A 13,402-nucleotide genomic window follows, 5' to 3' on the forward strand; every position below is an offset into this window, starting at 1 on the left:
CCCTTCTCTTCTACAAAAATGTGGGAGAGATTCATAGTCCATAATCTGCATAAATATGATTATGAATGTCAAATTTGAACAACACAGCGCAAAGAAGCCAATGTATTACCACAAAACTACCTTCAACAAGTCCTCTCTACCAGAGCCCGAAAGAACCTGAACTTTCTTCCTCGTTCTCTCTTGCAGAAGAGGTCTAACAACCTGAGAATGCGTAAATGTATTAGGTTATATTGAATGTCAATGTAGTACATACAAACTGATTACATGCACCGCCAACACACACCACACCTTCCAGCATGCTGTAAATACGTATGGGGCATTGACTATGTAATAAGTCTGCGTCTTCTCGGGATAGTTCAGGTCATCAATCGTTGATATTGCAGACAATAACTGCAACCAACAGAAGTACAATGATTTCAGGGCATAGTCAGAGTAATTTCATCATGCTGTCAAGCTAAACTAATAAGAGATCACAACTAAAGCTGAATGCAAACAAGATAATAGATATGCATGTATACAATTCAATGCATTTGTATGTGAAGACTAATGATATTTCAGTGTTTGCATAAATCCAATGGTAATTAATGGCCGCAACTGACAGTCAAAATGGGTACGCCGGCGATCATATGAAAACTGCTGTTGCAGTTATAAATTAGCATGTAAAAAATAGACCAAGGAAACTGTCATAGAGACATGTAATACCTTGATTTGATTCAATGCAGAAAGCTTTAGACCACTCATGTCCAGAATCTTTATGCATGTGCCAATATACCGTCCATATTTTTTTGTTGCCGAAGGCTATATTAATGGAGTCTAGAGTAAGTCAGACAACTAAAGTTACAGATACACAATGCATTTTAACATAGAGATCCTCGTGGAAACTCACCAATATCACGCGATCTCTGTATTCATTCATCTGGATATGTGATTGGACATAGTAGTGAATCTAAGTTATAGATAACAAGCATTAGCAACCAGTACACGACAAAATACTTTTTCCAAAACAAAAAAAGAGTAGTTCTGTAATATATTTATTATGTTTTCTTTGTCTCCTAATTCTGCATAAATAATAACTGATTCCCAATTTACCAGTGAAAGTTTTGAAGCATTTGTAGCTTGTGAAGTAATAAACACTAAGTCTATCATAAGTACAGCAACTTACAGATGTTTTATCGTATGTGCTGAGCCCGACACCCACAGCAATGACAGGAAGACCCTATAAATTGCCAAGGTAAGAGTAGAATGATGAGCTAAAATGAACTCAGTATCACAATTTGCACCATCTGTCTGTAACAGTGTAAGTGGCGTACTTTCATGAAAAGTGAGAAATAAATAAATACGAGGAGGGGGAGAATGACAAATCTGTTAAAGAAGAAAAGTAAGCCAAATGGTCCGATTTTGTTCAAACGTCAAATCCATCGTGTAGAGGGAAGAAATTACAGAGACAACTATGTACCTCTCTCGAATACCCAGACATTCCTACTAGCTGAGAATCCCGTATTGCTCTATACACATCGCTAGGATCAATAGGCTTCTGCATAAGCAAACAGCTAAATCAAAAGTTAAAGAATAAAAAAGGGAAACCAAACATACAGTTCTTCAACGTGCTAGGCAAATGTGCACCTCTAGTTGCAGAGTTTGTAACTGGTTGTTTCCAATTTTTTTCATATTACAATTTTAAATAACAGATCTTTTCTGAAATTTGTCTGAAGTTACAAATTCCAACTAAAATATGCAATGCTGACCCAGAACAAACTGAGGAAGATAAACTGACTAAAAGAATAATAACCCCAATACTCACCGCAAGTATGTTATCAATTTCATTTTGTATCCTCCAGTTTAAGCAGTCTATAAGCTGAAAAGTATGCGCTGCTGTTAGAACCAGAAAATGATAATTAGCTTACTTTAACAGGAACAAAATCAACTGCAGCAAACCATCTTGTGTGCATTCGAGAGATTTCCATCTCTTGCTTTTAGAAACCTCATCAAATTCTCCCTTGGGTAACCATTATGTATATTCTGCAAATTATCAGAAAATAATCAGGTTGTACTTAATTCAACAGAATTGTGTGCTCTGAGAAACACACACCCTCCCACTTAGTTGATGCATCAATGATGATCCAATGCACACTTCACATCTAAATTTCGATTTCTCATCCTTCCTATATCCATTTTGCATCCTGGCCATCATTATTTTGTTGAACAGCTAGGAAATGAATTAACTTTTATTTACCTACAGGATCTGAATTAGTACTAAATTCCTCGGGCAATTCAATCGAAAAACAAATAGAAAATGTAAAAGTAAGAGCTATATCAGATAATTTCTGGAAAGAAAACCTGGACGATCAAGTGAATTTGCACTGAATACAGTTAAGGATGCAGAAAAATCAAGAATTCAACCCTATATTAACATTTACATAGGTCAAAAATAACTGCAATACATCACTTACAGACAAGCAATGTATAAAAAATGACTAAGAAATGCCTAAGTCTTCCCAGTTCCTAGTCCTCACTACCAACTTGATCAAGTTGACTAACCGACAAGATGTTACTTACACAGAGCACCCTTCATATTTCCAAGCAACCCAAGTCTGAGTCCAAACAACAATTTGACTTGAAATTGACCATTCTTTTATCCCCAGCCACAATTGGGAGAGAGATAAGTAAAAATAAACCATGATGTATATAAATAAAAATGACTAGAACCCTATAAACTCAAAATTACAGCCCGGATCAAATTTAACTTCATCAACATTCAACCAATCTTTCCACCCAATATTACTGAAAATGCAAAATGATCAAAAACAATGACAAACCAGGAAGGCTTTCTTCAGTGGTTCATCAACTGCAATGAAAACCATTAAAGCATCAGCAGCCAGCAAACACAAAGATCAACAAAACAGCAAACACATCAACAGATGAATAGAGTAGCTGACTTATTTCCATCTGGGCCAGAAACTGTTTGATCATTTCCTCAGTTATGAACTCCATTGTTGCTTTCCCTCTTTACACACACACACACACACACACACACTCTCACACAAATTGCTGGTGGGGTTGCGACCCTTGTGGAAAAAGCGGGCCTCTCTTGTTCCACCCCACAACCAAACCACCTTAAGAGCAAAGACGCCTTACAGAAATGGAAAAAAGTTCAAATTACAGAAAAAGACAAAGCAAGAAAGAACACTTTATAAAGTATTGAGGGCATAAAGATATCTGCGGTTGATAAATTCTAAGTTCAACTCGCGATTCTCACAGCAACACCCAACAAGAACGATTCTGCTACTAATAACATAATAATTATTTGTATTGGCCAGACGCAACCGTTGGCGGTAATGGGCTAAATACAAAATCCACCGACCACTCCTCGGAGAATTATTCCAAATACAAAAAGGAAAATTTTTTTCCATTTAATTCAGATTCTTTTTTTGTTTAGTATGTTTTTTAAGAATATTATGATATTAAATTAAAGGGATAATTATATTTACGCTCTTGATTTATGATATATTTATACAAATCATCCATTTTTTGAATAATTACACATACACCCACCAAAAGTATCACTATTATTTATACAAACCACCACTGTTTTTTGAAAAATTACACACATACCCCCAAAACGTCAATATTATTTCACACACTACTTTTACTTTTTGATTGTTATTAATAATTTCTGTAATTATATAAAAAGTACGAATAATTTATGTAAACAGATTATAGGTCAGGAGTGCAAATGTAACTATCCCTAAACTAAATATAAATTGTCAATTTCTATTTCTAACCCTAATTGAATTTCAAAATGATTTTAAAAGTTTTGATTTTGGTAAAACATTATATCAATGTTGTTGTGATTTAGGGGATTTTTCTCCCTAGGTTTTGGTTTTGTCCAAATGCTTTAAGGTATGGTTTGGGGCTAGAGATGGTAATATGTCTCATAATGTATCATGACAATGGGAAATATCACCAAACATAATCTATGATCATTAATTTTGAGATTTGATGCCATCTTTTTACCTAAGTAAAATAAATGCTAAATATCTCTTTTCGGACAAACAATCAATATAAATATATGTAATAATAAAACATAAATATTGGAGACATTCAATTAAGACTCATGTAAATGCATATTTGGATTCCCTTTTTACATTCTATTTTGCCACATAAGTAATCATTGCTTTTTTATGACTGTTTATTTTTATCCAAACGATTTATCAGATATTTGTTTTATATAAATTATCCCTTATTTTATTTAAATTTATATAAGTATATAATATTTTTTTAATCCAAGATATTTGCATATTCTTTTCACTAACCAATTTAGAAACATAATTCAAATTTATTTTTATTCTATTTATAATTTTCAATTTTATTAATTTTTTAAAAAAAATCCCGACAATGATTATTGGGGGCTATATATTTATAGAGTTACCTAAATAAATACATCATCGTATAATGTAAAGTAGCATTTGTTGTTTCCATGAAAACTGATTAATTTCTTGAAAATTAATATATTTATATAATAATTTCTTTTTTGGCACGACACTTTCAATTATTTTTTATATTCGCCACGATTTTTATTTTTGTCGAATACCCACAAGATCAAACATTGTCCTAAATGTTTGGACGGTCTATGGACAACCTTTGTATAGCATAATTGGAAGACATTGCGTAGTTTTAACGTGACAATTTTTGTCGAAAAAAAAAAGGAATAAGATTTAGCCATTGGCATAAAGGGGTGTAATAAAAGTATTCCAATTAGTGTGTTTATTCGCATAATTAAATAGTTAGCACTACACATACTAAACGACCAATTTGTCAGAATAGTGGTTTGAGTGTTGGATCATTACTTTTATCTTTTAGCAAGAATTATTTTATTTATATCTGGTATTCAAAAATTGATTCCATTCTAAATTTGAACTTTTTAAATAATTTACAACGTGATTATAGTTGGTAGAATTTTTTTGAGTACATCGGGAATGGGATTCGAGGACAATCTGAGTATGGTATCAGAATCCTCTCTTTCTAGGAGGAGAGTAATGTCAACTCAACTAATTGAATAATAATATTGATTTTTTCTGACTAGAATCCTTCAACAGCGAAATTAATGACCAGCCCAAGAAAATAAGATATTCAAATATAATTTACCAGGTAAATTATAATGTGATCTTCTTATATTTGGCATAATTACAAGTAGTCTTTCATAGTTTGAGAAATTATCAATATTTTTTGGTAACTTAGCCTAACGTGTAATATTATCTAAAAAATTAGTAAAGAACTTACGAAAAATAGTTTGTGATTGAATTATTGATAAATTATGAATAGTTGATGGTCCGAAGGTTTATTTTGGCCGACCCTTCTTATAAAATGACTTTTATACTCTTATATATTAAATTATCGAATAAATACGTTTATAATCTTAAAATTAAATTAAAATACAAATATATTTTTTATAAAATTCTAAGTATATTTTTTAAGGGTATTAATTTTATGTATCTTTTGAAAAAATTTATTATTAAAATACAGAATGTACGTGTAATTACAACTACAAATTCAGGAGTGCAATTATAACTTAAAAAAAAAGTATCTCTATATTGAATCTTACAACAAAATAGTGTAAATGTAATGTAGCCTAAATTATTTCCCAAAAAAAAAGTAAAATAATTAAAAGTAATTTAAAAGCGTGGGAGCAGTCTTTTTTAGATGATATAAAAGTAGACACGCTGAATGAGGAAATAACGTCAGATTGATGTGGAGCACGACTTTTACGTCTGGAGTATCAACCAACTTAATTAATGTTCAATTTATAAGAGTGGGACCCCAATCTTTTCATACAGATGATGATGATGATGATGATGATTAAGGCATCGTCATAACTCTCACCTAATTATAAATTCAAGTACCAAGGTCAAAACTAAAACTAGGATTTCATTCACTGCACTCAACGCATAACTTTGCTGATATATTAAATTTAGGCTGTTTGGACTTTGTTCTAAAAACTATATTAACGGGTGGTATGAGTTGGGAAATCGAGGTGACCTCAAGATAGTTTTATACATACGTGTTTGGAACTTGAAAAAATGAATAGATCGTTAGGCTCGTTGGAGGACATCAACTAATATCCTCTGATGTCTAAAATGAAAGACTCTCACAATCAAAATGGTGTACTTTAGACTGAAAAGCTTTATGGAGCCGAATGTCGTATTTGAACGAGTTCATGTATCGTGATCTCAGCCTTTCAGATATTGAATGGTCGATAATAGTAGTTATGGGTCGGACCGGGTAGGGTGCACAGATTCGTATCCTATTTAAAAAATGTTAAATTTTCTTATAGCAGAAACAGAATAATTATTGGTTCGAGATAAAAACATAAGTTAGAATCACTAATTAAAATATTGTGAAACTTAAGTTAGAATAGAGAAAAGCAATGGTTGGAGTGAGCTTAATAAAAGGCAGTAGCTGGTTATAAGGTGGCTAGAGAAGAAAGTAGTGCCACTTGCAACTTATACTCATTCTAAGACACACATGAAGATGGTTGATGATTGTGAGTTATAGTGGTATATATGATGCTTTTTGACCAAAGTGAAAAGAAATGGACATCATGTGATGTGAGTGCATATGTTTGTTTCATTATGTTGTAATGTCCATCCATCCAAATACCCAATGGGAAAGGAATGTCACATGATATTCATATTAGTTTTATGTTTGCTTTCAAATTTTAGTTAAAGAAATCAAAATAAGTAGTATAAAAGTGTGTAGAACATGAAAAAGAATTTATACATTCTCCTTAGTGGTTTTGTTCACCAGCTAAAATCCTAAAATCTTAATCTAACATGAATAGAGGTTTTCAGACGGACAACTCAACGGTTGGTTTGTGTCTTATAATAAGTATTTTTGGAGGTTTTGAGTTCAAATTTTGAGTAGGTAAGAATATAAGGGAAAAAAATTGTATATAATTAACTATATCTTTTTAGATGATCTCATATGAATACAAATATATAAACGGTTGCGGGGATAGCTCAGTTGGGAGAGCGTCAGACTGAAGATCTGAAGGTCGCGTGTTCGATCCACGCTCACCGCAAATTCATCCTAATGTTGACATTTTCCAGTCTGCGAGACGTTTGCTAGTTGCCCTTTTTGTCTCATTACTTCTCCATTACATTTATTGTCTATTGACATGTTCTTCCTTCCTTTCCTTCCTCCAATCAGCGAGCAACCACTCCTAGTAGTGCTCACAGAACAGATTCATACCTATCAAGAACAAGCTGACGTCGAGCAAGTTAAGAATGAGGGAGCAAAACCCTTTCTTGCTATGCCTGCCTACTTCTTGCTTTATGTTTTTCCTGTCTTAACACCTTATGTTACTACAGAAAAACAGTCGGTGTCTTGTCTGGAACTGTTTCCTGAAAAGTCAAAGCCAAGCCGTTGTACCAGGAAAGCTTGAAGTGATACACAGTACGGATTGATACCAACAGCATTACAACAATTTGCAATACAACAAATCTTCAACTGTCCAAATACATAATCAAACACTACTAGCACAAGACGCTCTGACCTTCCTTTTGGTCCTTTTAATGTCTGGAAATATCCATATATCTCATTTTCTGAAAACAAATAGCAGCTCAAACATGAAAAACTACTAAAAGAAATCAAATTCCAGATAATTGTCAGAATTCTGGGGAGCTGGGATAGCTGCAGGGGCAACTTTCAGACTAGTTGATGGTGGAGGTAGGGGAATCCTCTCCATGTCGACTGGTCTTGGGACCTCTGGAGGGCTTGCACAACGGATAAGAGCCCAATTCACACCTTCAAAGAATGGGTGCTGCTTGATTTCCGTTGCTCCACGTTTGAAAGCCAACCGATGTTGTGGCTCTTTCACTAATAAGCCTCTGATTAGATCTCTAGCAGCGAAACTAACAACTGGAGATTCTGGAAAACGGAGGGGTTGACCCACGACATTGAAGAGGGTAGCCCGGTTTCCTGATCCCTTAAATGGTGTCTTACCAAACAATAGCTCGTAGAGAAAAATCCCGAACGTCCACCAGTCGACTGCACTGCCATGCCCTTCACCTTTAATGATTTCAGGTGCCAAGTATTCGTGGGTACCAACAAATGACATTGAACGAGCATCCGTCGGCTCAGCAATAAGTTCTGGCAAAGGGCTAACTTGGTTGCCCACTTCGTTTTTGGGTTTTCGATCTTTCTTGGATTTACTTGAAAAGAGGCGAGGAGCAAAACATGTAGTAGGGACCATACATGATGGCTGGATACAGGATGGCTCAATGCAGGCAGGTTGGACGCAATAAACACTGTTTTTCCGTAAAGGATCTGCTTCAATCGATGAGGACTTTATCAGAGTGGGGCTCACAGTACAGCGAAGTGAAAGATCAAAATCTGATAGCATTATATGCCCATCGTCCCTCACGAGAACATTTTCAGGCTTCAGGTCACGGTAGACGATGCCGAGCATGTGAAGATATTCTAAAGCAAGAAGGACCTCTGCCACATAAAACCTGCATGTGAAAATCCCAAATAAGCATATAATAAATTGATAAGAAAAAGTTCTTTTAATTAAGCTCACACAGGCAAACATCCCTCAAGGCTCTAGATTTTAAGGTTCAAATGCAGATGGGATTATAACTAGTATCTTAGGCTTACAGACTAACAGAGAATACCCAATTCAAAATATCAGTATCTGTAAAATGCACACAAAAGGTATTAAAAATTAATCAGAAATGTATGACAGACACGCAAATTGGATTTAACATTAGAAACATGATGTTAAGAAGATAAACAGGTATAAATACATTACATTACGTAAAATAAGATACACGTGGAAAAGGGAATTTGGATGAGCTGTAATAGAGAATTCAGTCCGTCAACTTGATGGTCCATGTCAATAACCATAAATAGGTGGCACGTCAAACTAATAATTTCCTTCTTAGCTTTTCAGTTTCTTCTATGAGAATGGAACACTCCTGGAAGTAAGTGTTCCTGGGAATAGATATAGTAAATGAGGAATACAGGATAGGGTCTGAGATGACTATTCTACTTTTACTTCACTGCTTCATCAGGTACACTACAAGTCGAGACATAAATACAGTAGACGAAACAAGGTGTAAGTATGACTTACATCTGCTGAGGTAATATCACCAGAAAAAGAGAAGAATGCTTAAAGGGACCCACATACAATGCAGTAAAATGCAAGTAAAAGGTGTTCAAAACAAGCAAGAAGCTAAATGAACAGCCACATGGATTCAAGTTGATACCTGATATTCAAGGTATGCTGCAAAAGTAAAATGCTAATTAAGCCAGTAATTTAGAGAAAAATGTGTTGTACTGACTTCTTTTTTATTTTGCTTTTTGTTGAGGACTGGGTTGCAGGGATGTAAAGTGAAATTAAAAGAGCAGAAGAAGAGAAAATATATCTAGGAAGAATTTGATTGAATGCACACTAGCAAGCACAGGTGTCTCCACTGACAACTGAATAGGCTAGGAGTTCCAACATAGAAGCTTTCACATGGCATTTATTGAATTGGAGTTCTATGAAAAATCTTCAAGAGTCAGGGCTCTGGTTACCTTATTTAACCTTTCATGATAAGCCACTAGCAGCATGGAATAGATTTAGTTGATTAGAATATGCTCTTATATCAGAATCTGGATTGTGTATTTTATCCTCTCTCTATAAGAGTGCGCTTGCAGAAGCTGTAAGGACCAAAGAATTCCTAGTAAACTAACTACCAAGTGCCGCATTGGCAACTGGTCTTGAAACGACTAGAATTCTGAATCAAAAGCTTCTGAAACTTTTAGGCTTTGTCTCAGCTTATTTCCATGATAGACCTTTAAGATAGGGCAGCGATAAACCTTACAGTAAGTAGTATGCATAAACCGCTGGGATCTATACCAGCTCATTGTTTGTTTTCGCAGAATTATTAGAACTTCACATGTTCACATCTGAAATATACTTTCTAGATTTGCTTTAGTTAGTTCAAATATTTCTTTATCCAGTTGCTGGCTCAAAATATAGTTATACATATGGTAGCATTGATTTGCGAAGTCCTGAGAGGAAACATTTAATGCATAAAACAAATAATATATCACAAAAGCATGAGTTTAAGAAGTGTCATACTTCACGGCTTGCTCAGAAAAGTGCTTTCCTGGTTGCCTTTGTCGAAGTGTATGCAAGTCTCCCCCAGGACAGAACTCCATTACTAAACATGAAAACTTTTCTGTTTCAAAATGAGTGTATAAGGTCGGAAGAAAAGGATGATCTAGAGACTGCAGAATTTCTCTTTCTGTCTGGGCTCGCAGAAGTTTCTTTCGACTAGCTAGTGAAGCTTTATCCATAACCTTCATTGCAAAGTAACACTTCGTACCACATAATTCCGACAAATAGACACTTCCGATGTCACCACAGCCCAACTTCTTCAGTAGTCTAAAGTGCCTCAGATCTAAGACCCCATCCTTTGTGCGGACCGCCTGTATTGCCTCCCATCTAAGGTCGTTTGCTTTATGGGGTTTGTTAACACCGCTGCTCAAGCTGCTGCAAGTACTTTCATCACTAATATCAGTACTTGTGCTACCCCTACACAAACTGCTCTTGCCACTCTCAACGAAATCAACTCGATCACTAATCTTGGCACTTCCGCTAGTCTTAGCAAGGCTGCTTGCTCCATCACTAACTTTTGCAGATGCAGCGCTGTCTTTCACATTTCCATCATCTGATGTTTTCTTTTCCTGCTCAGCAGTTTGGTTCAATATTGGTGCTTGTTTTGGATTACCCAAATGTAAGCTTGAATCCATTTTACCTGTCAAAGAACTGACTGCTCCCTTCTGCAAATGATTATTTCTTTTTATTTCCGCTGCAGCTTCTAAAGTAAATTTCTTAGATGCAGCATTTTCAACATTTCTGGGTAATTCTTTCATAGCAGAGTCCAATTTTCCTGTTTTGTACGCTTGCCCTCCATGACTCTTGCTTTGCTTTCCTGAGGAGCCCGTGATACATGATTCTGAGGCCATTGGACTGTACGGAGACTTTATAATTAACCAAATTGAACACACACAGAGCCCAAATACAATATGTTTGCCCCTTCAATGCTGAAATCAGAAACCATCATCTGCGCCGCATCCACATCTGCAGTTTAGTTCAGAGACAGAGCACATTAGTGACCGAATCACAGACAATAAGAGGAAATTAGTAGATTAAATAAATTATAATTAGTTCAAAACAACGTCAGTCCTTTGACATACAAAATCTCCAGCAAAGGCGTAACACAGACGAGGATAGTCCTCATAAGTACCAAACCGATCACATATCCAACAAAAAAACTCAAAGCTGGATTCACAAAAGGGTATTGAGGAAGCAAATCAGAGGCAGAATCTCTTCTCCTCCAAAAGTAAAAGAAAAATAAGTGTAGAAACAGGAAGCATACAAGTGAAGATGCAGATCAATACAACAGATAGAAGAGCAACAAAGTGTGCAATTTCCCGTGGAAGCAACATCACACGTCCAATTTACCTCAAAATGCAAGCCTTCAACCTTGAGACGAACAATTGCTCAGTGATAACAAAATTCATACATCAGATCAGCAGAATATTGCAATGAGAGAGAGACTGACTTAACCTATAAACCAAATGTAGTCCCTCAAACACCCTTCATAGTCAAACATTACCACATAGCAAAAAGATAAGCACAAATTTAGGATGAAAATAGCTGGAAAAAAAGTAAAGGGTCCATGAAAAGCACAGATCTTGAACAATGACCCACCTCTCTCTGTAAAAACCCTACCAAGAGGGATCTGTAAAACCCCACAAAAACTCACAATGCTAAAAAAAACAAAAACCCAGAGAGGCGTAGAGAAGTACAACGCACCTAGCAATCCACTGGACCAGTTCGAAAGTAAAGCAAGAAAAGCAGTCCAAACCAAAAAAGAAGCAAACCTGGAGTCACAAAGATCAGAACTTTAGGGTTTGCAAATTTCAATTGCTTTAAGAATTGGAAGGAAAGAAATTAAAAAAGGAGGCCACTCAACTGTAGGGAGAGATAAACAAGATAGTGACACCTTCCCCTCCCCCTTTCTTCTTCCAAAAATGTGTGGGTTGAATGATATAGGAAAAGAAAAAGGAAAAGGCTTTGAGAATGTTGAAAGAGAGAGTTGGGTGTGTGACTGCCAATACCAATGCAGCAATACTGTAGTTTATTGTTGTATTGTGTATGTATATATGTGTGTGAGAGAGAGAGAAACAAAGAGACTGTGTCTGTGAGTGTGAGTGTGAGAGAGAGAGGGAGAGAGAGGAGTTAAAGTAAAAGCTTTACATGTTCAATAATTTCAATGAATTTTGTCGCAAAGAAAAGGGTCTGAATCAACAAATGGGCCTTCAAATGCTCCAACCTGTCCCTCATGCTTGCAAGAAGCTGGTGAGAGTTGAGACCACTCCTCCATTAATTTCCCATTAAGACTGTAACTAACTTGGTAATTACCTCTTGTGTCCTCCCCGCCACCTTCTTGCTCTATTGCCTACAATTTCATTCAATTCACTCCCCATTATTCACCTTAATTATAATTCTATTATGGACAATAGTTATTGAAATTACACTGCCTAATTTTAATGTACCTCTTCATCTACAATGTGGGCATACCTTTCCTTATATTAAACAAAATTAAATACAAGTTAATGCAACCTTGATGTGACACTTCTTGTCATGAGACGTTTTCTTTTAATGTTTGTATTTGTCTTTAAAATTTATTAATACTTTGAAATTTGGAGTTTCATCACAAAACAATTGTTTTCTAAATCCGAACAATTCTATAGCACTGACTAAGTAACAACCTACGTACGTGACTTGTAATTCTTTTATTATATTTTGAATGGTGATTGTAGTCGAAAATACCTTAAAATTTTTGTAATAAAAAAATGAATGATTATATTTATTTTTATTGATTTACGATCTATTTTTACAAATCATCCATATTTTTTGTATAATTACAAAAATTATCCTTAACAACAAAAAGAATGATAGTTTGTGTAATATTATTGATGTTTGTGGAAGGTATATCAGTAATTTTTTAAAAAGTACGAATGGTAATGTGCAAATGAAATTGATATTTTTCAAAAAATAGGAATGATTTTCTAGAGATCTATGTATAATGTTTTAAAAGGTATGAATTATTTGTGCGAACAGAAGATAAGTCAAAAATTTAAATATAACTATCCAAAAAAAAATGCCAGAAAAATGCAAGTGAAGCCAAGAACCCAGTCATCTATATCACTCCATGACTGTTTGGCGTTGGCCCAGTTGTGGAATGCATGTAGAGAGTTCTCTTCTCCCCCTAGTTGCGTGCCACTTACAACACAAACCTTTCCTGACAAAAACTTCATCAATTAAGTTTGTTCTCTCCTTACA

At 35.1% G+C, this 13,402-nt stretch overlaps 2 protein-coding genes and 1 non-coding gene across 7 annotated transcripts in view; 1 reads left to right on the forward strand and 2 right to left on the reverse strand.

The window, feature by feature from the left end:
* Window positions 1-3,302, reverse strand: part of LOC105174981 (phosphatidylinositol/phosphatidylcholine transfer protein SFH2) — a gene marked incomplete in the record, with an annotated part of 3,851 nt that extends 549 nt beyond the window's left edge. The window contains 11 exon segments of the mRNA XM_011097266.2: window positions 1-45; window positions 121-201; window positions 289-390; window positions 703-798; window positions 887-946; window positions 1,163-1,216; window positions 1,457-1,534; window positions 1,802-1,855; window positions 1,936-2,019; window positions 2,817-2,845; window positions 2,937-3,302. Coding sequence (XP_011095568.2) covers window positions 1-45; window positions 121-201; window positions 289-390; window positions 703-798; window positions 887-946; window positions 1,163-1,216; window positions 1,457-1,534; window positions 1,802-1,855; window positions 1,936-2,019; window positions 2,817-2,845; window positions 2,937-2,991 — 738 coding nt within the window.
* TRNAF-GAA lies at window positions 7,006-7,078 on the forward strand. Its single transcript has one exon. It is a non-coding gene; the product is annotated as a tRNA-Phe (tRNA).
* On the reverse strand, window positions 7,438-12,351 carry LOC105174982 (serine/threonine-protein kinase D6PKL2). 5 transcript variants are annotated; one of them, XM_011097267.2, is made up of 4 exons: window positions 12,030-12,351; window positions 11,870-11,937; window positions 10,127-11,131; window positions 7,438-8,510 (listed from the first exon to the last, which is right to left on the reverse strand). In XM_011097267.2, the coding sequence occupies exons 3-4, from the start codon at window positions 11,014-11,016 to the stop codon at window positions 7,637-7,639; spliced, it is 1,764 nt and encodes a 587-aa protein (XP_011095569.1). In that variant the 5' UTR covers window positions 11,017-11,131; window positions 11,870-11,937; window positions 12,030-12,351; the 3' UTR covers window positions 7,438-7,636. The 5 variants fall into 5 exon arrangements, with proteins under 5 accessions (XP_011095569.1, XP_011095571.1, XP_011095570.1 ...); XM_011097269.2 differs by lacking the exon at window positions 11,870-11,937; XM_011097268.2 differs by lacking the exon at window positions 11,870-11,937 and having other exon boundaries at window positions 11,938-12,351.

This window comes from Sesamum indicum, linkage group LG12 (assembly GCF_000512975.1).
Source record: "Sesamum indicum cultivar Zhongzhi No. 13 linkage group LG12, S_indicum_v1.0, whole genome shotgun sequence".
Lineage (NCBI taxonomy): Eukaryota > Viridiplantae > Streptophyta > Magnoliopsida > Lamiales > Pedaliaceae > Sesamum > Sesamum indicum.